This window comes from Notolepis coatsorum (genome assembly GCF_963971535.1).
Source record: "Notolepis coatsorum genome assembly, chromosome: 18".
Classification (NCBI taxonomy): Eukaryota; Metazoa; Chordata; class Actinopteri; order Aulopiformes; family Paralepididae; genus Notolepis; species Notolepis coatsorum.
Genome location: NC_140182.1, coordinates 62,408,765 through 62,435,989, shown reverse-complemented (window position 1 = coordinate 62,435,989; position 27,225 = coordinate 62,408,765). Strand labels below are relative to the sequence as shown.

General features: G+C 46.6%; 2 protein-coding genes across 5 annotated transcripts in view; one reads left to right on the top strand and one right to left on the bottom strand.

Moving 5' to 3' along the window:
* cep290 (centrosomal protein 290) overlaps nucleotides 1-26,402 on the bottom strand; it is a 192,500-nt gene extending 166,098 nt beyond the window's left edge. For all 3 annotated transcript variants that reach the window (XM_084335330.1, XM_084335329.1, XM_084335331.1), the window contains exons 1-7: nucleotides 26,122-26,402; nucleotides 23,290-23,367; nucleotides 22,571-22,640; nucleotides 22,435-22,481; nucleotides 20,303-20,446; nucleotides 14,281-14,334; nucleotides 9,592-9,735 (exon numbers count right to left, since the gene is read on the bottom strand). In XM_084335330.1, the coding sequence (XP_084191456.1) occupies nucleotides 9,592-9,735; nucleotides 14,281-14,334; nucleotides 20,303-20,446; nucleotides 22,435-22,481; nucleotides 22,571-22,640; nucleotides 23,290-23,367; nucleotides 26,122-26,268 (684 nt within the window). In that variant the 5' untranslated portion in view covers nucleotides 26,269-26,402. The remainder of the gene's footprint in view (nucleotides 1-9,591; nucleotides 9,736-14,280; nucleotides 14,335-20,302; nucleotides 20,447-22,434; nucleotides 22,482-22,570; nucleotides 22,641-23,289; nucleotides 23,368-26,121) is intronic.
* A 292-nt stretch (nucleotides 26,403-26,694) lies between these two features.
* Nucleotides 26,695-27,225, top strand: part of tmtc3 (transmembrane O-mannosyltransferase targeting cadherins 3) — a 241,361-nt gene continuing 240,830 nt past the window's right edge. Inside the window, exon 1 of one of the 2 annotated variants that reach the window (XM_084334576.1) lies at nucleotides 26,695-26,898. The gene's annotated coding sequence lies outside the window, so the exon portion shown is untranslated. Of the gene's footprint in view, nucleotides 26,899-27,021; nucleotides 27,138-27,225 lie in introns of those variants that run through there. The other variant, XM_084334577.1, reaches the window with a different exon arrangement.

Here is a 27,225-nt window from a genome sequence, read left to right as displayed (position 1 = left end):
TGGAAACGTCGGTGTGCCAATGTATGACGCCATGGATGGCTGGCACATCGGTGAGCGTTGGGAGAGAGGCCTCCTGGGCGAGTCTCTTCTTACGCCTCTCGGTGGGCTGGTACTGGCAGGGTACCATGGCCCGCTGGTCCAGGTGCTATTCCTCGGGACTGGTCGTGCGTCATGCTCACCCGTGAATCGAGTCGGGGGTCTGTAGCGCAGAGCCGCGGGGGTATAGCCTGGGCTGTACTGGACCTCCTGGTCCTGTGGAGTAATGTGCTGCTGTCGGGCTTGACTCTCCTCTTCTCCCTCTTCTTCTTCGGCCAGGTCACCTAAATCTTGTAGTCGTCTATTTAGCCTCTCCGCGGTGTCCGCCGTTCCTTCCTTGTAGCTGGGTCTCACTTGGACCGGTCGGGGAATGAGTTCGAAGGGGGGTGTAGACTCTCTCTGGTGGTCAAGTTCAAGGTCGCCTGCTCGGTTAGGGGAGGGTGCCCTTGACGTGTGTCTTGACGAGGCTCTGGAACCCCTTGTGGAGGGAGGGGGTGTTGCCCTGGTGATCAGCTGCTCCATTAGCTGCGCTTGTAGTCTGTCGCGCTCGGCTTGTAGTCTGTCGCGCTCGCCCTGTAGTCTGTCGCGCTCGGCGTCGCGCTTGGTGAGATCTGCTTCTCTTTGGGCACCGGCAGCGGCACGCTGGGTGTCGGCCCGGTCTCTTGCCATATTCTCTTCCGTCTGAATATATCTGAATATTTAATATATAGCAAAAGGTACATATAATAGTTACTTATTACATTTATGATTTGAATTGAATGCTCTTGTAAGGCAAATGAGTACTCGTATGCAAATCAACACTGAATGTCCAATCTCTGGTTACACAGGAAGCAAGTATACAACCTGGCTCTTAGGGGATTATAGCGATGGTCACTTAATGATTATAGCTGGATAATATACTGAAGGGGTCCCGCCGGTTGTAAGCCAGTAGGGGGGGTAGGAGAGCCGTCGGCTGTATCCCGTCTGGTCAACGATTTCTAGGGAGAGTCCAGGTACAGAACACAGTGCCCGTAGAACCTTGATCCGCAGATGAATACACTTGGGCTCTCTTGTAGACGATAGCTGTAGCTGTCGCTGTCGGTCCACAACGAAGAAGAAGCGAGGCGACCTCAGTCTGGTCTGAGCGCCGTCTCACCTTGGCTCCTCTCGGGGTAAATCCAACACTCACCGGTGTTGGCGATTATCCGCTCCACAAATCAAAGCACCAAAGCAAATAGATATTCCATGCCGTATAGGGCTCAGCAGTCGTCGGGGTAGGTAATCCAATGTGCAGGTCCACTCGTCCTCGCCCAGAACTCCTCGGATGAAAGCACCACGCGTGGTCTGCCCAACCTGGTTAAGACTCTAGATAACGCGAGGAAACGATGGGGGTGCTGCTCACTTTAGAACTCTAACCGAACGATGCACCATACATAATAGACTATTATTACTTAATAGAAATACGGTGCCAAACTCTGGCAATTCAGCTATTAATTCGCACGAGGTCTCACTGCTATTCTAAGGCCAAACAGGCCGTACTACACCGCACGCGGTATCGTGGGGTGAGGCTTCACGTCTTGTTACTTAGTTGGGTAGAAGGGTAAAGGACTAAGAGGAATTCTACATTTCTTGCGCCATATTTATATGCACAGTGGACAAGTAGTGCCGCTCTGCTTTCGGTAGCCGTATTCCTGCGCGGAGCTGAGGCTAGTAAGGGCATGTCTCGTCGGTACCTTTGAACTTGAACGCCAGGGGCTTGTCCCTGGCGCCTGGTCCTTTTGTCCAATAAGAGAATGAACTATTATGGGCTGTAGTAGAATAAAGGGATATTCAGTGTATATGTACAAGGAATATACAAGGGATATCAAACGATATACAAATACTATTAAATATATATCCATAAATAAATATATATATTCGGTTTAATCTGATCCTTCACAACATACACATTTATGTGATATTGTGATATCTACTTGTCAATCTAGCCCTACTACCAATCATGACGTCAACCTAGCCTGTTAACTGTTAACTGATTGCCGATTGTTCCCACCTGGTGTCAAGTACAGCCTACTTAAGTTATGTTTGTCACATTTGTCATTTGCACACTGATGAAGGCCGGATGGCTGAAAACATTTTGTGCCCTTTAAACAACTTGTAAAATAAAAAACAACGATATTCCGAGTGCGGTCCCTACCTCCCTTTTTTGCAATATTGTTGTGTTGCCATCTTCACTGCAAGATGATCATAGTTTGTATTGTGTTCTCATCTTCACTGCAAGATGATCATAATAATAATGCAGGACCTGTTGCAGAGGTCTTTATTCGGCATGCAACGACATTCAATGTTTTAGCGGGAAACACACAGCGGTTCGTTTTTTTTTTAGCACACACACCGGAACACACACGCATGCATTGTCTCTTTAGAATCGCCGATGCGATTTGTCTCTGCGATTACCCATCCCGTCGTCCTTCCCCCCCAAGGGGAGCCGGGAGCAGACAGGCGTCAACGTGAGCCGCGCCAGGGGACCAATCCAAGTGCTCCTGTCCGTCTTCGTCAAGGACGCCACAGCGTTAGCGATCTGTTGTTGTGCATGTTTTTCCATTGGGTTTATCTTATCGGGGGGGAAACCCTTGCGAGCACGGGGAGAACATGCAAACTCTACACAGAAAGGCCTGGGAGATACCCCACCTGGGTACCTGGCATCATGGAAACCTGGTCCCCAAGCGGGAATCGAACCCTGGACCTTCTTGCTGTGAGGCGACAGTGTTAACCACTACACCACCGTGCCGCCATAGTTTGTGTTGTGTTCTCATCTTCACTGCAAGATGATCATAGTTTGGGTTGTGTTCTCATCTTCACTGCAAGAGGATCATAGTTTGTGTTGTGTTCTCATCTTCACTGCAAGATGATCATAGTTTGTTGTGTTCTCATCTTCACTGCAAGATGATCATAGTTTGGGTTGTGTTCTTATCTTCACTGCAAGATGATCATAGTTTGGGTTGTGTTCTCATCTTCACTGCAAGATGATCATAGTTTGTGTTGTGTTCTCATTTTCGCTGCAAGATGATTATAACATGAGGTGTGCTTTAGCTCGGTTTATTTGATGTTTTCTTCCATCTTCGCTGAAACCGATGGTTATAGGCATGGTGTGTGTAACTGAGGGGTTACAAAACCCTGACTGTATTAAAGATTGTGATAGATTAAACCACTGCTAGTTATGTACTTTAATTACTGGCCAGACAGTACATCAAATATAGATGGTGAACACCCACAAGAACACGGCATTGACACAGAAATACTATTGGAGGGTAATTTATTATTATTAGGCAACGTTAGGTTACAGAATGAGAATTAGGGTCGCGCTTGTATGGCGAAGAATATACGTAAAGTCAATCAAGAGCATAAGTCACTAAGAATAGCAGGAATCCTACGATGGGTCTAAGCTGACGCCACCTGTTGTATAGTAGCAATTATATAGGGCAACACTGGTACCAACTGGAGACAATGGGTTCCCTCCGGGGTGTAAGGCCTGGAGGGTAGAGGAATGTTCGGGTACTCCGTCTGATTCAATGGGGAATAAAGAGACTCCAGGTACAGGAGTCGGTGCTTGTAAACTCCCTTGATCAGCAGCAAAAGCAATAGTTGTAATCCAAAATGCTCGACAACATTGATGACAGCTAGCCAGCCCCGTCCACGAGGCAGGCCCGAGTTGTAATCCTCACGAGGTTGAATCCCAAACGATAGTGGAAATCAACGATGCTCTTCTCCGGTAGTCACGTCCCAAAGCAATATAATCCAACCAGGAATGGTTCTGCAATCGCCGGCGCCGATTCTCCTGTGTACATGTCCAACGGTTCTCCGCCTAGGACTCCTCGGGTGTGGGCGACGTATTTAGGCCACACAGCCTGGTTAAGTGCACTAGCTAAAGACACGACGAACCGATGGGTAATGCTACACACGGAAGAACTGTGGCACGATATACAATAAATGATCGACTATTTACTTCACATTAGATTAAGTCGAACTCAACGTTACTTCATTAAACTCTGACACTTTAACATTCTATTCGCACGCGGTTCTCAATGCTCTATTTAGACGCAAGGTTGCTCACTTCACTGCACGTTGACTCGTGGTGAAGGTGGGTAAGGTACGGTACTGCTGTTTACACCTGCGCCAATATATATACTTAAGTGAATATCTAGTCCCAACCTCAGTCCTTGTCTCGTATTACTACGCTGACTCTGGGCATGTTCTGACATGCCTGCAGTTGTCTTTGAACTTGCCGTTGGGGGCTTGCGCGCTGGCGCCTGGGGGCGTTGTCCAATAGGAGAGCGAATATTACTCTGGTCTGAACGCAGGTAAAGGGATATTCCGTGTATATATATAAATAATATACAAAGTATATCAAACGATACATATATATATTCAGTTTAATCTGGCCCTTCACAACAGTGTGGGATAGGATATTTATCTAGCCTTAACTGGGGGGCATATTCTGCAGATTCATTAAGGCTTGTGATTTGTAACTGTAAAAGTTTAATGAACTGTTAGTGAAACGATGCCTCTATAACGCATTATCAAAACATAGGTTGTAAACAATTATTATTATTATTATTTTTTTTTTTTTTTACTTCTGACTTGGCATCCTCTGTCATTTTACCCACGCTACGCCACTGGGACGGACGTTTTTTATGGTATGTATTAAATATGGCATGGTGTTTTATGGTATGCATTAGATATATGGCATGGTGTTTTATGGTATATATTAAATATGGCATGGTATTTTATGGTATGTGTTAGATATACAACATGGTGTTTTATGGTATGTATTGAATATGGCATGGTATTTTATGGTATGTGTTAGATATATGACATGGTGTTTTATGGTATGTATTAAATATGGCATTGTAGTGCCCGGAGGAAAGAGGAATAAACGGAGGTAACGTAATGCTTGTTTTAATGTACAAAGCCACGTCAGTAAACAAGAACACCAGTACATGAATCCCAGCACCGCCATGAATGAATAACAACCAGTGCAACCTAAATAGATGTCCCCTCTGGCACCCGGTGCCAGATCATTAGTTCCCTCCCACTACACAACATAGTCAGAAGATGAACACGAACCAATACTGTAGTCACTACACCAGCCCCCCCAGTGTTCACCTCAATATACGAAATCCTCACGGTGAGGAGGGCGTATGGCCCGGCCCCTACGACTGTAGGTAAAGTCAGGAGGTGCGGGAGGGGGTGTGACAGCGTCCGTCACATCCTCCTGCCGAGCAGGATGGGGGTCAGTGACCAGACGCTCACGAGCGGCGGGGGGTCCGAGGGGTCGCAGGGGGGAATGGCCCCGGCGTGGCAGGGGAGGCAGGACCGGGGGCCGGCCCCTGCGCGGCGGCAGGGCCAAGTCCAGGGGCAGTTCAAGGTCCAAGTGTGCCGGCTTGAGGCGATCCACGGAAACACACTCAGGCCTACCCCCCACGTCGACCACAAAGTTCTTGGCCCTGGCCTCGATGACGCGGAAGGGTCCGTCGTAAGGAGGGCGTAGCGGAGTCCTGTGGCCATCGTGACGGATGAACACGAACCTCGCCGAGTGCAGCTCCGGGGGCACCCTCGACGTAGGGACCCCATGCTGCGTAGTCGGGACCGGGACGAAAGTCCTGGCGCTGTCCAGCAGCGAGGCGCGCTGAGCAGCGGCAGACCAGGGCTCTGTCGACCTGGGAATAAAGTCACCGGGGACCCGTAGCGGTTGTCCAAAAACCAGCTCGGCCGACGACGACTGGAGGTCCTCCTTTGGCGCCGTCCTGAGCCCCAGCATGACCCACGGGAGCTTGTCCAGCCAGTCGCCGTCCGTGAGGCTGGCTCGAAGGGCGGCCTTCATGGAGCGATGAAAACGCTCGCAGAGCCCATTTGCCTGCGGATGGTAGGCGGTCGTACGGTGGAGCTTGACCCCCAGACTCTCCGCCACCGCCGCCCACAGTTCCGAAGTGAACTGTGAGCCACGGTCAGAGGAGAGATCAGCCGGGGTGCCGTAGCGGGAGACCCACACCGAGATGAATGCCCGGGCCAGGTCGGGGGCCGTCGTTGAGGAGAGCGGGACCGCCTCCGGCCAGCGAGTCGTCCTGTCCACCATGGTGAAAAGGTAGTTGTATCCGTGCGAGGGGGGCAGCGGTCCCACCAGGTCCACGTTGACATGGTCGAACCGCCGCTCGGGCACAGAGAACTGTTCCAGGGGGGCCTTGATGTGCCGATGCACCTTGGCGCGCTGGCAGGCGGTGCACGTGTCGACCCAGGCTCTCACATCCCTCTTGAGCCCCTGCCACACAAATTTCTCCGACACCAGTCGCGAGGACGGCTTCCTGCCAGGGTGAGACAAGCTGTGTATGGCCTCGAAGACAGGGCGCCTCCAGTTGGCGGGGACCACCGGCCGTGGATGACCCATGGAGACGTCGCACAAGAGCGTAGCCCCTGCGTCACCGAACACCACCTCCTCCAGGCGCAGTCCAGTGTCCGACGACTTGAGAGCTTGGACGGCAGGATCGGCGGCCTGGTCCGCAGCCATGCTGACGTAGTCCAAACCCAGCTGCACCGCACCGACCACCGCTCTGGAGAGACAATCTGCCACCTGGTTGGACTTCCCAGCAACGTGCTGGATGTCCGTGGTGAACTCGGACACGTAGGCGAGCTGGCGCTGCTGGCGGTCGGACCACGGCTCCGCCGCCTTGGACATGGCGTGCGTGAGCGGCTTATGGTCCACGTAGGCCGTAAACTCGCGTCCCTCCAGCAAGAAACGGAAGTGCCTGACAGCAAGCCACAGCCCGAGGAGCTCCCTGTCGAACGTGCTGTACCTCTGTTCCCTGGGCGACAGCTGGCGGCTGAAGAAGGCAAGCGGCTGCCAGGCGTCCCCAACCCACTGCTCGTACACCGCTCCCACAGCAAAATCAGAGGCGTCCGTGGTGAGAGCGGTGGGCGCCGAGGGCGAGGGGTGGGCCAACATGGCCGCACGGGCCAGGGCCTCCTTGGTGTCTTGAAAAGCCTTGACCCGCTCCGCCGTCCAGTCCACCGGCTGCTTCATCGTCTTGCCCTTCTGGGCGTCGTACAGAGGCCGCAGGATGTGAGCGATGTGGCGGAGGAAACGATAATAAAAAGTCACCATCCCGATGAACCCCTTGAGCTCGCTGACTGTGCGGGGGCGCGGAAACGCGGCGACAGCTTCCACCTTCGAGGGGAGGGGGGTCACCCCCTCTGCGGAGACCCGGTGCCCGAGGAAGTCGATGGCGCCCCGCCCGAACTCACACTTCGCCAGGTTGATGATCAGCCCATGCTGGCTGAGCCGTGAGAACAGGGTTCGGAGGTGGGACAGGTGCTCCTCCTCAGTGGCGCTCGCTACGAGGATGTCGTCCAAGTAGACGAAGAGGAATGGCAGGTCCCGGAGCACCGAGTGCATGAGGCGTTGGAAGGTCTGCGCCGCGTTCTTCAGGCCGAACGGCATTCGCAAGAACTCGAAAAGCCCAAAGGGCGTGACGACGGCCGTCTTGGGGACGTCCTCGGGGTGCACCGGCACTTGATGGTACCCCCGTACCAGGTCCACTTTCGAGAAGAAGCGATTGCCTGCCAGGTTCGCCGCAAAGTCCTGGACATGCGGGACCGGGTAGCGGTCAGGCTTGGACGCGTCGTTGAGGCGGCGGTAGTCCCCACATGGGCGCCACCCACCGTCTGACTTAGGAACGATGTGCAGGGGAGACGCCCAAGGGCTGTTCGAGCGCCGAACGATGCCCACCCGCTCCATGTGCGCAAACTCCGCCCTGGCGACGGCCAGCTTCTCCGGGTTGAGGCGTCTGGCCCTGGCGTAGAGGGGCGGCCCACTGGTCTCAATGTGGTGCTCCACCCCGTGTTTCACCGTGGGCGAGGAAAAAGTGGGCTTGCCCAGGTCGGGGAACTCAGCGAGCAGCCGAAGGTACTGGTCACTTTCGGCGAGTGTATTGGACCACCCGCCGTAGATGGCCTCCCCCTGCGTACATGCAAAGGAAGCGAAAGTCTGCGAGTTGACCAGGCGCTTGTTCCCCACGTCCACCAGCAGGTTGTGGGCGCACAGAAAATCCGCGCCAAGGAGGGGGAACGTGACAGCCGCAACGACAAAATCCCACGAAAAACATTGTCCTCCGAAGCATACGTCCACCGCCCTTGTGCCGTAAGAGCGGATGGGCGTGCCGTCCGCGCCCGCCAACTGCGGACCGCGCTCTTCTTTTGCCACATCCGACCTCTCTGCCGGAATGATGCTCCACTGGGCACCCGTGTCGCAAAGGAAACTGCGACCAGAGGCGGTGTCTCGGATGAAGAGCAGCCTGTTGGTTACGCCAGCGCTCAGGGCCACTACTGAGCGCCGGCCCCGCCGTTTCCCGTAGGTCCGAAGGTGCAGGGTGAGCGGCACCGTCTGGCCTTGGCGCCAAACGTGGCATGGAAGAAGCAATGGCCCGCTGCGTTACCGTGCTGACCAGAAGGCCTGGCGTCATCCCTCGCTCTCCTGCGACGGTCCGGTGGCGGGGCGGTCGCGGGAGCGAGCAGGTCGGTGGACCGCTGAGGCATGGCCAAAACGAAACGGTCCGCCTCCCTGGCCAGGGCGCGGGGGCCCACGATGTCGGTGTTAGCCAGTGCCATCCTTACTTGTGCCGGCAGCGTGCGCATGAACAGCTCCGTAAAGAGGATCATGGGGTCTTCTCTCCCCAGCAGATTCAGCATCCTCTCCATGCGGGCAGAAGGTCTCTCGTCTCCCAATTCCGACATAGAAAATAAGCGGCGCACCCTCTCTGCAGCGGACAGTTCAAATGTATCTAGCAGTAGGGTCTTGAGGCGCTCATATTTGTCCGTCGCCGGGGGATCAGACAAAAAACCCACCACTCGAGCTGCGGTGGAGCTGCCCAACACTGCCACCGTGTAGTTGTACCGGTCGTCGTCGTCATCCACGTTGCTCTTGTTGAAGTTTGCCTCCACAATAGCAAACCATGCAGCCGGAGCCGCCTCCCAGAACTCAGGTAGTTTGATCGTGGGCGCGCGCGCACCCTGCGCTTCCCTGACAGGGGACGGTGATGGCTGCCGATGGCCAGAACGTCTTCCTCGTCCGGACATTTTGAAAGAATGTTCGTCGCTGATTATTGTACACAATCCGCCGTAACAAAAATCCACGTCAGGGTCACCAGTGTAGTGCCCGGAGGAAAGAGGAATAAACGGAGGTAACGTAATGCTTGTTTTAATGTACAAAGCCACGTCAGTAAACAAGAACACCAGTACATGAATCCCAGCACCGCCATGAATGAATAACAACCAGTGCAACCTAAATAGATGTCCCCTCTGGCACCCGGTGCCAGATCATTAGTTCCCTCCCACTACACAACATAGTCAGAAGATGAACACGAACCAATACTGTAGTCACTACAGCATGGTATTTTATGGTATGTATTATATATGTCAGAAGCTAGCGTGCGCAATACTGCATCAATTCCAAAACATTTAGCTCCCCATCAGTTGGTTTAGCCTGCAACTTAACATAATAATAATACCGGAGCTATCCTTAAGTACCTGGAGGTCCTCCATGCACTGGTAGAGCTGGTGGTTGGCCGAGTTGAGCCTCCTCTGGGTCTCTCCGCCCTCGTCTCTGGAGGCTAGCGGCTGCTTCTGGCCCAGCTTTCGGTAGAAGTCCACATCCTTCTGGAGCTGCTCGTTCTGGTGGAGGACAGGCCTGTGAGTGACACGAGGTGTCGGAACACCCAGGCTCACCTGAGATATACTGTCCCCACGCAGGCCTCTGCACTCGTCTGGACCTCCCCCTACAGTCCTCTGGATCTCCCCCTACACTTGTCTGGACCTCCCCCTGGATCTCCCCCTACACTCGTCTGGACCTCCCCCTGGATGTCCCCCTACACTCGTCTGGACCTCCCCCTGGACCTCCCCCTACACTCGTCTGGATCTCCCCCTACTCGTCTGGACCTCCCCCTACACTCGTCTGGATACACACAATATTCTTTCTAAAAATTATACTGAGATGGAGAAATACACACAGGGCAAGTGCTACGGTGAGCACATCCCAGCAGACTCAGTGAGCTAACATGAGGGCTCCCAGGCCTATGTTCCCCCAGCCCTATGTTCCCCCAGCACTATGTTCCCCCAGCACTATGTTCCCCCAGCCCTATGTTCCCCCAGCACTATGTTCCCCCAGCCCTATGTTCCCCCAGCCCTATGTTCCCCCAGACCTATGTTCCCTCATGCCTATGTTCCCCCAGGCCTATGTTCCCACACATCCCTATGTTCCCTCAGGCCTATGTTCCCCCAGCCCTATGTTCCCTCAGGCCTATGTTCCCCCAGCCCTATGTTCCCTCATGCTTATGTTCCCACAGCCCTATGTTCTCACAGCCCTACGTTCCCTCAGCCCTATGTTCCCCAGGCCTATGTTCTCACAGCCCTATGTTCCCCCAGGCCTATGTTCTCACAGCCCTACGTTCCCTCAGCCCTATGTTCCCACAGCCCTATGTTCCCTCAGACCTATGTTCCCCCAGGCCTATGTTCTCACAGCCCTATGTTCCCCCAGGCCTATGTTCCCCCAGCCCTATGTTCCCTCAGGCCTATGTTCCCTCAGGCCTATGTTCCCTCAGGCCTATGTTCCCCCAGCCGTATGTTCCTCCAGCCCTATGTTCCCACAGCCCTATGTTCCCTCAGGCCTATGTTCCCCCAGCCCTATGTTCCCCCAGCCCTATGTTCCCCCAGCCCTATGTTCCCTCAGCCATATGTTCCCCCAGCCCTATGTTCCCCCAGCCCTATGTTCCCCCAGCCCTATGTTCCCCCAGCCCTATGTTCCCTCAGCCCTATGTTCCCTCAGGCCTATGTTCCCCCAGCACTATGTTCCCCCAGCCCTATGTTGCCCGAGCCCTACATCCCCACAGCACAGGTATGGCCATTCCCTAATGCAGGGGTTCCCAAACTTTTCAGGTCGCGACCCAAAAATAACGGTGTCAGAGAGCCGCGACCCCCACTATTATAGGAGGTAAAACATTTTTATTTTATTTTCTTAATGGAAATGTATGGTTGAAACATGCACACGTTCAAACGCACACACACTAATAAGCATTGGAGGCTTTTAACCAGGGCCGGACTGGGGAAATCATTCAGGCCAGGAAATATATTGCAAAATATAGCCCCAGTCAGGCCACTTTTTAAGCAGGGGGTCTGGGGGTCCCCCACCAGGACATTTCTTGTTACAAAGACTTCATTTCCTGCATTCTGGTGCAGGCATTTTTTTTATTTGTATCCTTTAAATGCCAGTGTTTGTGATGGCATCACAAATTATTGTTAAAAAACAGGCTAGCATATGTATGATTAGCAACAACACTGATTTAGATGGATTTTCAGTTTTTTTGTAATGTCAGATTGAAACAAATACAATCTTTTATTAAACTTCAGCCCTGATCATAACACCACATATTAATTGTATAATTCTAACCCTTTAAATGCCAGTGTGTGTGATGGCATATATTTGCAATATATCAAATGCAAAGTAGATTTTTCTGGGGGGGATTATTACAGGCTAGCATGTTTCAATGATTAGCAACAACAGTTTTTTGTAAGGGTCCCGCCTCCACCAATCACATGCGGCTCCTTTTGTGTGTGTGTGTGAGAGCAAGAGAGAGAGAGAGAGAGAGTGTTCTCCAACTTGTGTGAGTTGCAGTGATCTCCTGGTTGTTCCCCACCTAGGTTATCTAACTATTGCGCTGCTGCAACTAGAAACACTGTCCTGGCCTGCTTCTAAGTTCAGTGGCCTGACTAAAAAAAAAAAAAAAAAAAAAAAAAAAAAAATTGGAAATCATCTGGCGACCCCCCCCCCCCCCCCGCGGCGGCTCACGACCCTCCTGTGGGTCGTGACCCCGACTTTGGGAACCCCTGCCCTAATGCACATACCATGTTGTACATCCCACCATGGCCCATCTGCCCCTCCCCCGAAACAGTCAACCTGTCAGTCAACACACACACGCACAGAGTAGTACAGATATACAACTAGATACTACTACACAGTGAAATAATCGACGTATCCAACCATCCACAAACTAATCTATAGTATGTGTTCATCCCCCACTATTATTAAGATTCTATCTACAGAAATACATTTACTTTTGACTTTTGATCTCACTACACTGACATCTCTTACCTTCTTCTTAAGCTTTTTTATCTTTGATGATGGAATAGAGACACAAAAAGAAAGTTATGAATCGGAAGAGTACAGTAGCAGACAAGGTGAAATCAAAAGGACACATACAGTAGTAGACAAAGTGAAATCAAAAGGACACATACAGTAGTAGACAAAGTGAAATCAAAAGGACACATACAGTAGCAGACAAGGTGAGATCAAAAGGATAATTTTGTGGACAGACAACGGCGTTGCTCAGAATCAGAAAGGTTAGAAAGACTAGGGGCTAGATCCACAAAGAATGGATTGCACGGAGCAACTTTCATTCAATCAATCAATCTGCATGGTGATTGATTGATTGAAAATTGTATTAACAGATTGCAGAATGGGTACAATACAGTACAGCTCAATACACACAATTGTTAAGGGGATGCAGACCAGAGAAAGACTTTCGTCTTGTTTACATCAGGGTCCCACATTTTCAATTCATCATAACATATATGACATACATGACATACAGATACAGTACTGCTACATCTATACAGAGAAGAGAAGAGAGGAGAGGAGAGGAGAGGTTGTAAATATGCGTTATATGCGTACGGCCTGGGCAGCCAGCATCTAACTGTTCTAACAGCAATATATAATCCATTTCAGAAGCAGAACGCATGCAATAAGTTATAATAATAATTATTGAAAAGTTCTGCATGGGTTTATAAAGTCGTATTTGGGGGCAATTGACCAATGGTTTGCTTTCAACCCATGAACTCCTTCCTCTCTCACCATTTTATATATTTTTTTTTATTTTATCTACTAAAACTGTATTGTATTGGGCGGTCAGGTGGCGTAGCGGAGATTGGGTTCGTCACCAACCCCGGAGACACTGGATTCGCCTGTTCGAATCCAGCTCACAGCTCCGGGGTTGTCACCAGCTTGGCTGGCTGTTCACACTAATACAATTGGCAGTATTAGAGGGTGGGAGAAGCTGGCGGGGTGGGTCCAGGTCGTTGTAAACAGCGACTCCTACAGTTCGGTCGGGGCGCCTGCTAAGCGCGGATAGGATCTAAGGGCGGTAGTGTGATCCTTCCACACGTTACACGCTCTCAGTGAGAGTCCGCGCTGCCAGGTGAAAAGAAGCGGTTGATTGGCTAGACGTGTGTCGGAGGAAGGACGTGATAGCCTCCACTCTCCCAGACCGACTGTGGGGGGTAAGTGCGCAGCGACCAGGAAGGGGATTAGGAATTGGCATAACGACTAACATTGGGATGGGAGAAAATCTGAGGAAAAAAGGAGGGGGGAAAATATATATAAATTTTTTTTTTTATTGTATTATATTGTTTGTTTTGTAAAGTGTCTTTGAGAATTAGGAAAAGCGCTATATAAATCTTATGTATTATTATTATGAATGGTAGGCTTTTTTAAATGTTTCTCATCTGGGTAAGAATTTCTTATTTCGGTAAGAGTGCTCTCGACCACTATTATAATTTGTTCTTGCCTGAGAAAAAAAGCAATAAGAAAACGTTACTGAATCCGAGGTAAGAACAAAGTAAGAGGAAATGCTAGTTAAGAACAAAATATGTTCTTATATCGCTTCATGCATGAGGCCCAATGATGATGAAGAAGAAGAAGAAGAAGAAGAAGAAGAAGAAGAAGAAGAAGAAGAAGAAGAAGAAGAAGAAGAAGAAGAAGAAGAAGAAGAAGAAGAAGAAGAAGAAGAAGAAGAAGAAGAAGAAGAAGAAGAAGAAGAAGAAGAAGAAGAAGAAGAAGAAGAAGAAGAAAAAGAAGAAGAAAAAGAAGAAAGTAAAGAAGAAAAAGAAGAAGAGGAAGAATAAGGAGAAGAAAAATTAGGAGAAGAAGAAGAAGACAAAGAAGGAGAAGAAGAAAGAGAAGTAAAAGAAGAAGAGGAAGAATAAGGAGAAGAAAAATTAGGAGAAGAGGAAGACAAAGAAGGAGAAGAAGAAAGAGAAGTAAAAGAAGATGAAGAAGAAGATGAAGAAGAAGAATGAGAAGAAGACAAAGAAGGAGAAGATGAAGAAGGAGAAGGAGAAGAAGGAGAAGGAGAAGAAGACAAAGAAGAAGAGCTCGTTGCCACAAACCTCTCGTTTGAGCTTCCTGCTCTCATCCTCAGCACCATCCACTCGTCCAACCAGCTGTGAGACACAAGGGAGAGTTTTAGTGGAAACAAGGCCTGAAGTGACTATGAGGACACCTTCCTGGCTAGGGTTGGGTACCGAACTCAGTACTTGTAAGTACTACCGAGTACCGATTCACGCTAGATCAAATCGGTACAAAATGTCGGTACTTTTACATGTTTAGTATAAGAGTGTAATATACTAGACAAGAGGGAGCCTTTTCCACAAAAATATATATTACCGTCCCGTCTCTTGGGTCTTTAGAAAGACCAGACGAGGTCAGAGGAGTTTGATAACATTTACTGAGGATGGCCAAACATACATCATCATGATCATACCATTTATTTTATGTGGTGTGTTACAACAATAAACAACTAAATGTTCTAAATTAATAACAATGTTGAAATTGAGAAGTTTGGACTTTTTTCTTTTTACAACTAAAATTTAAATGTTTGTTATTACAGAGCGAATTAAGTACAGAGAGAAGGTACCGCTGGATACCGATACCAAATTCCAGGAACTGGTACAGTTGCCAGTATCGATTGAAATGTGAACCGTACCCAACCCTATTCATCGCATTAAGGGATCCACGAATACCAATACTGAGTCTATGTTATGTTTTTATTTTATTGTATCTTCTTTTTATTATTATTATTATTATTTTAATACATTTCAGTTACCCTTTTAGATACAAGTTTTTTGGGGGGGGAATGTGAATGGACCATTGTATCTTTTTTTTTTTAAGATTTATTTTATATTAATATATTCTATATTTTAGCATTTTTACAGCTTTTTATTAGTCATACAAGACCGACAGAGGAGAGGGAGAACAGGAGAAGATGTGGGGAGGACATGCGACAAATCAGCCCGGGAGCGGGAGGCGAACCCGGGACGGCCGCATAGGTCTGCGAGGCAGTATGTGGTGCGCCCGGACCATTGTATCTTCAATGTTGAATATACATTTTTGATTTCCTTTATGCTTTCTGTTCTCTCGCTTTCTTTCTTATTTTTTATTTTATTTTAATGCTATTACGAATTACATTCTGCATTTGTATTATTATAATTTTTTTTTTCATTTTTCTGTATATATTTTTTTTGCTCCCATCCCAATTTCGTTATGCCAATTCCCTTCCTGGTTGTTGCGCGCATTGTCCCACTGTCGGCCTAGGGAGGGTGTAGAACTACCACATGCCTCCTCCGATACATGTGGAGTCAGCCAGCCGCTTCTTTTCACCCGACAGCGAGGACTCTCACTGGGGGAATGTAACGCGTGCAGAGGTTCATGCTATTTCCCCCCGATCCCCTCCCTGCTGAACAGGCGCCCAGACCGACCAGTAGGAACCGCAGTTTACTACGACCAGGACGCGTGAATACTTTACCCAAGGCAGTTGTCCTTCCGCGTTCGGTTTGCGCGCCCAATCGCGTTCAACTTCCTCGTATTGTTTTCGCCTCCGCCGTGCATCATATACTATAGACATTATTCTGTCAACCTTGACAATGTGCTATTGATGTAGACTAATCAAAGTATTTTTAAATGCTTTATGGCTAATAAACTAGACTAAATAATAGCCTATAGAACAGATTTTTACAGCCTAACGTTAATATAGAGAGATGAAAACAATACGTTATTTATATTGATTGATTGATTGATTGAAAAGTTTATTAACAGATTGCAGAATGGGTACAGTACAGTACAGCTCAATACATACAATTGTTAAGGGGATGCAGACCAGAGAAAGACTTTCGTCTTGTTTACATCAGGGTCCCCCATTTTCAATTCATCATAACTTAAATGACACACACGACATACAGATAGACAGTACTGCTACATCTATACATTTATGACATACCAGATTTGCAAATACAGTACCGTTTGTGATACAAAAAGTGTCCAGAAAAAGAGTGTATATACATTTGACGTAGAAACTGTACATTGGAGGAGGCTGGGTTGATGTGATGTCGATTAATATGAATAGCGTGTTACGTTAATAGAGAGATGAAAACAATACGTTATTTATATTGATGTGAGAGATGAAAACAATACGTTATTTATATTGATATGATGTCGATTGATATGAATAGCGTGTTACGTTAATAGAGAGGCGAAAACAATACGACGTTAACTGAAAGCTGATGCACGGCACTTGAGTGATAGTAGTATATTGAGCGAGTAGTTAGGCGATAGTAGGGCTAACGCGATTGGGCGCTGAGAGGCCAATCAGGGCGCGCAAACCGAACGCGGAAGGACAACTGCCTTGGGTAAAGTATTCACGCGACCAGGACCTATACCCCACCGGCTTCCCACCCGCTAACACTACCAATTGTGTTAGTAGGGACGACTGACCAAGCCGGAGGTACCGCTGACAGCTGGATTCGATCCCAGAGTCTCTGCGGTGATAGGCGAGTGCATTCTCAACTGCGCTACCCAGCCGCCCTCTGCATTTGTATTCTGTTGTATTATTTTCTTGTGACGACCCATGGAAGACTAGCGGTCATTCATTTGACAGCTAATGGGGATGTTAACACAAACTGCGCCAAGAACGATTTAACTCGTTATTGCCCGCCAATCGAATAACGTCAACGAGTTAACTCGTTTTTATGATCGTTATTTCTTTTATTCGCTATATCTATTCATAATTCATGGCTGCAGCCTCTGCAGATCCTGGTGAATGTGTCTGAGCTGGCAGACGGTCAACACCGCCCTCTACTGTGGGGCGGCTTTGGCTCAGGGGTAGAGCGGGTCGTCCAATGATCGAAGGGTTGGTATCCCGCTCAAGCCCATGTCCATCGCCGTTGTGTCCTTGGGCAAGACACTTAACCTACTTGCCTCATATGAATGTGTATGCATGTGAATGAATGTTGGTGGTGGTCGGAGGGGCCGTAGGCGATGATTATTCGCCACGCTTCCGTGAGTCTGCCTCAGGGCAGCTCTGGCTGCAATTGTAGCTTACCACCACCAGTATGACTGTGTATGAACAAATAATGGACTCTGTGAAGCGCTCTGAGTGTCATGAAGAGCGCTATATAAGTCCAAGCCATTATTATTATTATTATTACTGCCTTGCGGAGCTATTGCACTCCATTGGAAACGGTCTGGTGTGTTTTCTGAGCCGATCTGAGCCGTGGGGGCAGGGTTTAAATACTCAGGCGAGGCAGGCCTTTACAACGATGGCATGGAACACTAACCCCGCCTGCCCATGTGTAACGCTCGGTAATGTCGGGGACAGGATCGCTGTGGACAACTGGAATGGCGATCGGATAATTGGATTATTTTTTTTGCATTACATCAGAGACAAGGTAAGAACACTATATATAAAATCTTGCGTTGATCTGATATTTCTTTCTCCGCGATCAAAGCTATCTGTGTGGACCGTGTGTGGCTGTTTACCGTTGGCTGCGGTGGTGGGGGGGGATTAGATAATCAGCCGAAAAATTACAACGTGATAACTGGATTACACTAAAATGCCTTTTTATCGTCTTTTCCTGGAATTACTCAGAATCACTCAAACTATACTCATATTCAAAACGGTATAAAACGGAAATGTACGGATGAAAAAACAATCCGTTTTTTGCATGTTGACCAGAAGCAACTCACTGACAGTCGACGGCGTTATTAGATCCATAGCTATAATATAAAATATAGTTTTAGGACTCGCAAGTTTGGCATTCTAAAACTATATCCATTGAATAAAGACCTGGCACTGAAGGGGAATCAGCGCCCCCTGCTGCTGGCGGTCAATGTGTTGATAATAAGACATAAACATACGTATGAAGCCTTATTGTATACTGAATCCCAGTGTTTGAGAGTAGTATAATAGTGTACATAGGACTCATTACTTTTGTATTTTATCTTAATACTTTTATCATGTCTATTTTATTTCTATTCTATTTTATTCTATTATTATTTGTATTTTTTGCACAATCGAAGCGGGCATGGCCACCTTCATTTCACTATATGTCTTGTGTATGTATGTGATGAATCTCGAATCTAGTTTAACTACATTTAGCAGTAGCTTGCTGGTAGTTCAACTAACAAATGTTTTTTATTTCCCCTTTTTTAACATAAAACTAGACAGACAATACAGTAACAGTAAAAATCTATGATAAATCACAGGACAATGACAGAAATAATAATAACAATAATGACAGTCCAGTAATTAAATCAAAATAAATGTAGATTAAAAGACATAAAAATAATAAATACAATACAATACAATACAATGTGCTCTTGCTCGCTCTTCCTCAAAAAAAAATGTAATAGTGATTGTAGTTGTTAATTACCTTTTTGCCATTTTGAGGTGTAGCTAACTACAAGAACTATAAACTATTTTATGTCTATAAAAGGAAGGACCAGGAACTTTAACATTTTGGTTGCCGGAAACGTAGATCTACGTTTTTCTCACGGTATTTCTTTTATTCGCTATTGCCATTCATAATTCAGCGGGGCACCTTGTGCATGCTATACTGAATGTGTCTGAGCTGACAGACGCTCTTATACCGGCCTCTAACGCCTTCGGCCATTATTGCACCCCGTTAGAAACGGGTTAGTTTCCTTTCTCTACCGAGCTGCGGCGTGGGGGCGGGTCCTAAACACTCCGGCAAAACACACGCTTGTAGGGATGGTTTTGACTACTGACCCCGCCCGCCCGTTGAAGTGCAATGCCCAACAACGTCAGAGACAGGATCGCTGTGGATAACTGGAATGGCAATCAGATATTTGGATTATTTTTTTTGCATTACATCAGAGACCAGGTAAGGACATTATATAAGAAATCTTGTGTTGGGCAGCTAAGTGGCGCAGTGGGCAAGGCGCTCGCCACTAATGCAGGATATGCTGGGTTCGAGCCCAGCTCTCGGCATTGCTACCAGCTTGGCTGGTCGTTCATACTAACGCAATTGGCAGTGTTAGGGGTGGGGAGCTGGTGGGTGGGGATCGGACGTTGTGGACAGCGACTCCTACAGGTCGGTTGGTGCGCCTGCGCAGCAGAATCAGGAAGCAACGGGGGCGGCGTGACCCTCCCACGCAGACCCTCGCCGCTGAGAGATTGCACTGTGCAGGTGAAAAGATGCGACGGCTGCCTCCTCGTGTACGGGAGGGGACACGTGATGCAAGGCTTCGTCCACATTGCAGCCGGCCTGTGGGAGGCATGGCCTAACAGCGTTCGAGACAGGGGAGGGTAGAATTGGACAATACGAAATTGGGATGGGAGAAAAATAGAAAATGGGAGAAAAAGTAGATGATAAAAATAAAATAAAAAAATAAAGCTTGTGTTGATCTGATATTTATTTCTACCCCGATCAACGCTGTCTCTGTGTCTGTATGTGTGGCTGTTTGCCGTTGGGTTGCAGGAGGGGGGAGGGCAGCGCGCCGGTCTAAACAACATTGCATGCGTGAACGAGGAAGGATAATAATTATGATGTAGCGTTGATTTCAGGAAGATCCGATAATCAGGCGAAAAATGACGTGTTTATTGAATTACACAAAAACAGTTTTCGCGTCTTTTCCCAGGAATGACTCAGAAGCACCCAAACTATATTCATATTCAAAACGGAAATGTACGGATGAAAAAATGATCTGTTTTTTTGCACGTTGACCAGAAGCAAGTCACTGAGACTCGACGGCGTTAGTAGACCCATAGCTATACTATAAAATATATGTTTAGCTCTACAAACTACAACTACGTTTACATGGGGTTAATGGACGGCAAGGAAGGGGCGTGGCACTCAATGTGTTAAGAGAGAGAGTTTATGGGTCATATAAATAAGAAGATTCTGCTCTTATACAACTAGGCCCATTGTTCAGACAATTGGCATAATCAAGTTGGTAAGTGGTCCAAAGATATAGAAGTTCAACAGTTATTTAACCAAACTATATTTATCTTGAGGGTAGCTTTGCTGTAGCTCAACTCCTTCCAGTGTGAAATAACCAGTAGCGTTGTTGAATCCACACTGAGCACTTGGGACGACAGGAGGTGTGAGCTCATACCTCCTCGTTGGATTTCTTCTCCTTGGTCATCTCGTTCTGTAGCAGGGAGAAGTCCTTCTCCCTCTGCTCCAACTGCGCCTCGAGTTGCCGCAGCTCATCTCGCATGAAGCGAGTGTCTCGTCCTGTGCCCGAGCGCTGGGCCATCTGGACAGGAAACAAGGCACACCCCCAAGAAAACGCTTACACTCCCTTCATCTCCATCTGTTAATAACACTAACTCGTGCGTACACTCCAAGTAGCGGGTTTCCAGACGGAGAATGTCCCCATGCTTCTTAAGAAACCACTTCTGAAGGAAAACGTGCCCTCCCCACACCACAAAAAAAGGAAATAAGAAAAAAAGAAAAATGCAACCACAACAAACTGCAGTGAGCACACGAGGAATTAGTGCTAATCTTCTTAATCGTCTCAGTGTTCACTGCAGCCAATCTCCTTTGTATCTGGGGATTCACTCTACTGTCGGATAAACATGTAGGCACTTTTGCCAGGAACCAAGCAGCAAGAGCTGCGGTGACCTGTGGTCCAATTAAATGATTAAAAAACCCAGAGCAATGTTTTGGTAGGGCTCAACAACTGTGATATTTGGGTGCACTGATATTGGCCCATTACAGATAAAAGTATTGGCGTTGCCATATTATCCCAACAACAACATCAACATAAAATGTGATTTTGGCACAATAATGCATGGTTGATTAAGATATTCAAATTAATTTGAGATAATCGAGGGGGGAAAATTCCACACAATGACTCTGCATTAGGATTCATTCTATTTTGATATAGAGTACAATAAGATGATTTATGTTAAAGAAGAATACAATTTAGTGATCAGTATTGCTTTTTATCACAATTTTAAAATAAATGTGAGGGATACTGCACTTTGTCCATCTTTCCTGCAAATAGGGCTGCTACATTAATTGTGTGATCGCAATTCTATGAGATAATTGCAATAATTTTGCATAATAACTCTGTTGCCTATACTCAATTTATACCTACCTACTGCTTTCACTGTCTACAACTGCCCTACACTGTAATCATAGTAATCTTAACTACCCACCTAATACTATAGTCTACCCATACTCTGTATGATAGCATGTACAACAGTGATGTATATACAGCATATTTATATTTGCATTTATTTTCTACGTTTACTGCGTATATAATATATATACATATTTGTCTGCATATAACCCTTCTATATACTTACTATACACCTGCATATAACCCATAGCATAGTATGATAGCATGTACAAATGCTGTATATACCATATATATATACTTATTCTCACCGCATATATCTATCGACACCTATATTTACCTGCACATAGTAATTTTACATATCTGTAGATACTATATCTATATCTGTACATATCCTACTCTACTAGTTATGCTGCTGGCCAGTATGACTACCATACTGTCTTTACACCTGTATCACTGTACATATTATACTACAACTCTGTACATACATATGATTAGCACTACACTCAGTAGTACTAATTTGTATATTTATGTACCCAGTTTAATCACCTGTAGATTGTATATTGCTGTTGCACTTTACTGCTACATTTGCACTTCTTTTCGTTGTACTGTAGTCTGTACCTGTGCCGTATAATGACAATACATTTGAATTTCATCTAATCTAATCTAATAATCTAGATAATTGTTTTAGGTCTAAGTCATTATTTAGTTTCAGATCAACCTGTGTGTTAAATAGGATAAATCTCTGTGCAGGAGAGATTGTGGAAGAGTTAGATGCTGTTTTACTGTGTGCGCAAAGCAAAGGTCACTGACACAAACTTCCTTTGCCCCAATGTAGCACAATGAACAACATGGGCCTTGTTGCAAAGCAACACGCAACATCACTGATCTGTGTGCACTTTGGATTTAAGCCGAATGAGACAATTCAGATCTCTAATCTCAATTATTTGTCATACAATTATCATTATAAAATGTCTAATATTTAAGCGCTACATGCAACCACAACAAGACATTTTAGAAAAGAGTGCAAGGTCCTTGTAAACATCAAAACCCAAAGTCAGACCCTTGTATTTGGCTATGATCATTGAGCTATTAAACACTATTGTAAAATTGGAACAGAATTGAAAGAAAATGAAAAGGTAAAAGGCGTCGAGTCTCACCTCTAGATCTTGTTCCAACTTTAAAACCTTGGCATGAAATTCATTTTCTACAAAAACAAAAGTATATTAGTACAATTTGCATGCTGCTCATTTTAGCTAAAATCCATTGACGATCAAAATCAATGTGTTCACTAACCAGATTTTGCTTCATCGATGCCAGTTTTTTCGATGAGGTCATATGCCATACACACTTCCTGATCCTTTTTCTAAGGAGAATTAAAAACAAACTCTAATAACTAACCCTTATGTTGCAACTATGACACATCGTCATGCAGTACCCACCCCACAATAACATACATGTCACTAATGTCAATCACTTTACAATTTTAGTTCTACTATTAGATCATCATGGGTGCAGATCATCATGAGGTTCCTACCAGTTACAACATACTTTATCAGATCAAATTCCATGACCTTTCCATAATTCCATAACCAAGCATTTATGTTCAATCAATGTTACATTTTTGTTATCTAATTTGAATGCCCCATGTTTTGTTTTGGTTAGCTACAACTACCACCTGGGACTTGTGGAATGAGAAAATGTATTGTTTGAATTATCATCAGGCTACTTCAAAAGTAACTACAGTACATCTACCAGCAGATAAACGTAACGTAGTTTTACAAAAGAATATAGGCTAGCCGCTAGCCAATATGAATTTCCGTGACATTTCTGTAACATTTTGAATATGGATATTTATATCTTTGACATTGGCATTTCCAAGCCTGGAAAACATGCTTTTAAAATTCTATAACTGCATTTTTTCCCCCATGGTTGTAGGAACCCTGATATCATAATATTATGAATATTGAGATGCAATGCTAATTGAATATTAAGGTGAAAATCTGAAAGAACACCTTCAGCAGAGCCTGAGACACTCTGAAGAGCTGAGTCATTTTCTCCAGGGTTTTCTCCTTCAGCTCCCATTCTTCCACCTGCAAAGGACCCAGGTTAACACAGGAAATATAGTTACATTCATAGGATCGCTGATTAAATCTCTCAGGAAAATCTCTTTGACACCAAGGCCACTATGATTTTATTTAGTTTTTTTATAACAAGACAGCCAATGCTGGTTGATTTATTTGCTTTATTATTGTCTGTACTATTATGTACCTTACTACTATGCTACGATATTTATACTACTACTACTACCTATCATGCGAATATGCTAAATGGTGCATATATAGTTATTTTATCCAAAGCGCTTTACAATTTGTGTTCCTCACATTCACCCATTCACTCACAACACACCGACAGCGGAGGCAACCATGCAAGGTGCCAACCTGCTCATTGGGAGCAATTAGGGGTTAAGCGTCTTGCTTAAGGATAAATCGACATGCTGCCCGGGAGGAGTGGGAATCGAACCGGGAACCTTCCGATTACCAGATGACCACTCTATCTCATGAGTCACTGTCGCGTCTAATATGTCTATACTACTATGCACTCAGAGTATAACACTCAAGTTCAACACTTTGACAAACAATGCCACTGACCCTTAGCTGCCAGAGATGTACCCCTCCTGCTGACTTGTTGTTCACAATCAATCAATCAATTAATCACATTTATTTGTATAGCACATTTAGACATGACACTTGTCAACCAAAGTGCTTCACAGTGAGTCGCATAGCTTAAAAAAAAGAAAGAAAACGTGCTCCTAAAGCATCAAATAAACAGAAAATATAAACAACCAACGGACAGACAAAGAAACAGAACAACACGTCAAAACAAACAAGGCAAGAGTCAGAGTGAGTCAGGGAAGGCTAGGGAGTATAGATGAGTTTTGAGTTTAGATTTAAAAGACTCGATGGAGGGGGCAGATTTGATGGACATCGGGATCCATCTACAATCTGTAAGTCGCTTTGGATAAAAGCGTCAGTTGAATGACAAAATGTAAATGTAAATGGTTTATGTGCCAGTCTGCTAGAGGCAACAGGTCATAGTTTTGTGGAGGGACGAAGAGGGACTCATGATCAGGGGATTTTACTGGTAAGGGTGGTCCTTAGATGGGAATGAATGAACAGTGTAGTGCTACCCTGATCCTAACTGGGACTCGCTCAAAATGTGTCATCTCATATGGGCATCATGCACCACATCAAATGAGATGCATCCAGCTGCAGAACCACAGCACGAGCAGGCTGGGGTCCCGCAGGCTGAGGTCCTGCACGCTTCCATTGGCTGATTTGGGTCACGTGACCGTCCCACCCAATGGCTGAATTGGAGTGTTGCACTGTGGGCATTGGCTGATTTGGGTCACGTTGCACTGCGGGATTGATTGATTGAAAACTTTATTAACAGATTGCAGAATGGGTACAAGTGACCGCCACAGGCCCTGATTGACAGGCTAGGCCCAGGCTTCACCATCAGGCCAGGCCCAGGCATCACCAGCCCAGCTACCACCATCAGGCCAGGTCCAGGCTTCACCATCAGGCCAGGCCCAGGCATCACCAGCCCAGCTATCACCATCAGGCCAGGTCCAGGATTCACCATCAGGCCAGGCCCAGGCTACACCATCAGGCCAGTTTAACTGTTTAACTGTGTAGAGGTGCATTTCTTGTACTGAAATACCGCACAGGGATAGCACACTGGATCCTTCTGAACAGCTGTTTCAGCTGGAGCATTTTATAGACAAACATTACGACAATATCAACATGTCGCAACAGAAGCCTGTGAAACTGTGACCCAAATCAGCCAATGCCCGCAGTGCAACACTCCAATTCAGCCATTGGGTGGGACGGTCACGTGACCCAAATCAGCCAATGGAAGCGTGCGGGACCTCAGCCTGCGGGACCTCAGCCTGTGGGACCCCAGCCTGCTGGTGCTGTGGTTCTGCAGCTAGATACTATTGCATCAAATGGGCTGTAGTGTTTTTTTTTTTATCCACTTTTTCTCCCATTTTCTATATTTTCTCCCATCCCAATTTCGTATCATCCAATTCAACCCTCCCCTATCACGGACGCTGTTTCTTGCCTCCCACAAGCTGGCTGCAATGTGGACTAAGTCATACATAGCACAAGTCCCCTCCGGTACTTGAGGTAACAGCAGTCGCATCTTTTCACCTGCGCAGCTCGATCTCTCAGTGGCGAGGAGTAACGCGTGGGAGGCTCACGCTGCCCCCGACACTTCCTGATTCTACTGCGCAGGCTCACCAACCGACCTGTAGGAGTCGCTGTCCACAACGCCCGATCCCCACCCATCAGTTTCCCACCCCCTAATACGGCCAATGTGTATTAGTACGGACGACCAGCTAAACTGAAAGCAAATGTGGAGCGCTGGGCTCGAACAGGCAAGCCCAGCGTCTCCAGCATTTCGTGGCGAGCGCCTTGCCCACTACGCCACGTAGCCGCCCTAAATGGGCTGTAGTGTTATGGTGAGGCGTGAGGTCCAATGAGGTTACGGTTAGAGTTAAGGTAAAGGTGAGATGCCAAGTTTTTAGGGAGTCTTGAACTAACTTGCTACTAATGTGCTTCCTGTCCAGATTTCTTGTCAGACAATCAAAACACCAGAAAATGCACTTATTTTTCCATGCAACTGTGAAAACTGGCCCGACCTACCACCACCACAAACATAATTATCCCAAGAACCTGTGTGGGAAATGCAGTGGCAGGGTCGTCCTACTTGGGTCCAACTAACGTTTAATGGAAACGAGCAGAATTCGATATTCGTAATGCAATGCCAATGGCGTCAATTACCCTCAGGAGCATGTCGAAGATCTCCGCTTGTTTTTCTTCACTGTCGGGAAGCGCCGCCGGGTCAGCCCTCATCACTTCATCCCAGTCAAGAACACCAGGCATCTTGACAGTGTTTGTAACTTGGGAGGAAGGGTCACATATACTCATTTATTATATACTACTGTGGCAACTGTTTCTTTCCCCCCATAACATTGTTAACGTTAGCTAGTTGCTATAATTCTAGTTTCACTTTAGCTACGTTAACTTATAGTACGTTATACACAGCTCGTGAATGAACTTATTGCATGGGCTGTTTTCCCATTAACGCGTCTATAACCTTGCTAAGTAACATTAGTCAATCACCGCATTTGGTGGATTATTATCTAACGTCTGCATCTTGCCTCAATGATCTATTGGTTTTATGCTTTGGCTGGCTGCTAGGTTACCATTGACAACAATCGTAAAGCATCTCGTGCCGTGCCACCGCTTTACGACTATGTTGTGAATAACTGCTGTAAATGCAAGCACATCGCTACAGGTACTAGCTACCATAGCTACTAGAAGATACTACATTTGGTTTAACATTACCAAAAATATCGTCGCACAGTAACTATAGCATAAAGCATTTAGCAATTGAATGACACAGCAAATAAGCTGCATTATTATATATACTAACGTTCGCTAAGCAGCAGTTTAGATAACTGTTCAACTCTGCACCGGAAGTGGTTGTTTGTTGAAATGTGATTTGCCAACTAGCATGCATTAAGTGGAATGTCGCTCGCTGAATTGAACACTAACGTATGTTTCTATACATTACAACTTTTACATTTGAATAGATGTTTGCTGACATTACCTTTGCCATTACAAGCTCGGTTAGCTCAAATATACTGTAGAGGGTTCATTGCGAAATTAAAAGCGAAAAAGCTACTTTGCTAACGTTAGCCAGCTAGCAAGTGCTAATGTTAACGCTACGTTACTTTGACCAGTCATAAGGACCTAGCGGATGCTTTTTGGTTGACGAATGCCAGGCTACATAGGTAATTTGAGTTTTGGACTAGCAGTTTATTGCTACTACCTCTTGCAGATGTGCCACTGAGTGACGCTTTCTTTGGCAACACGCAGATG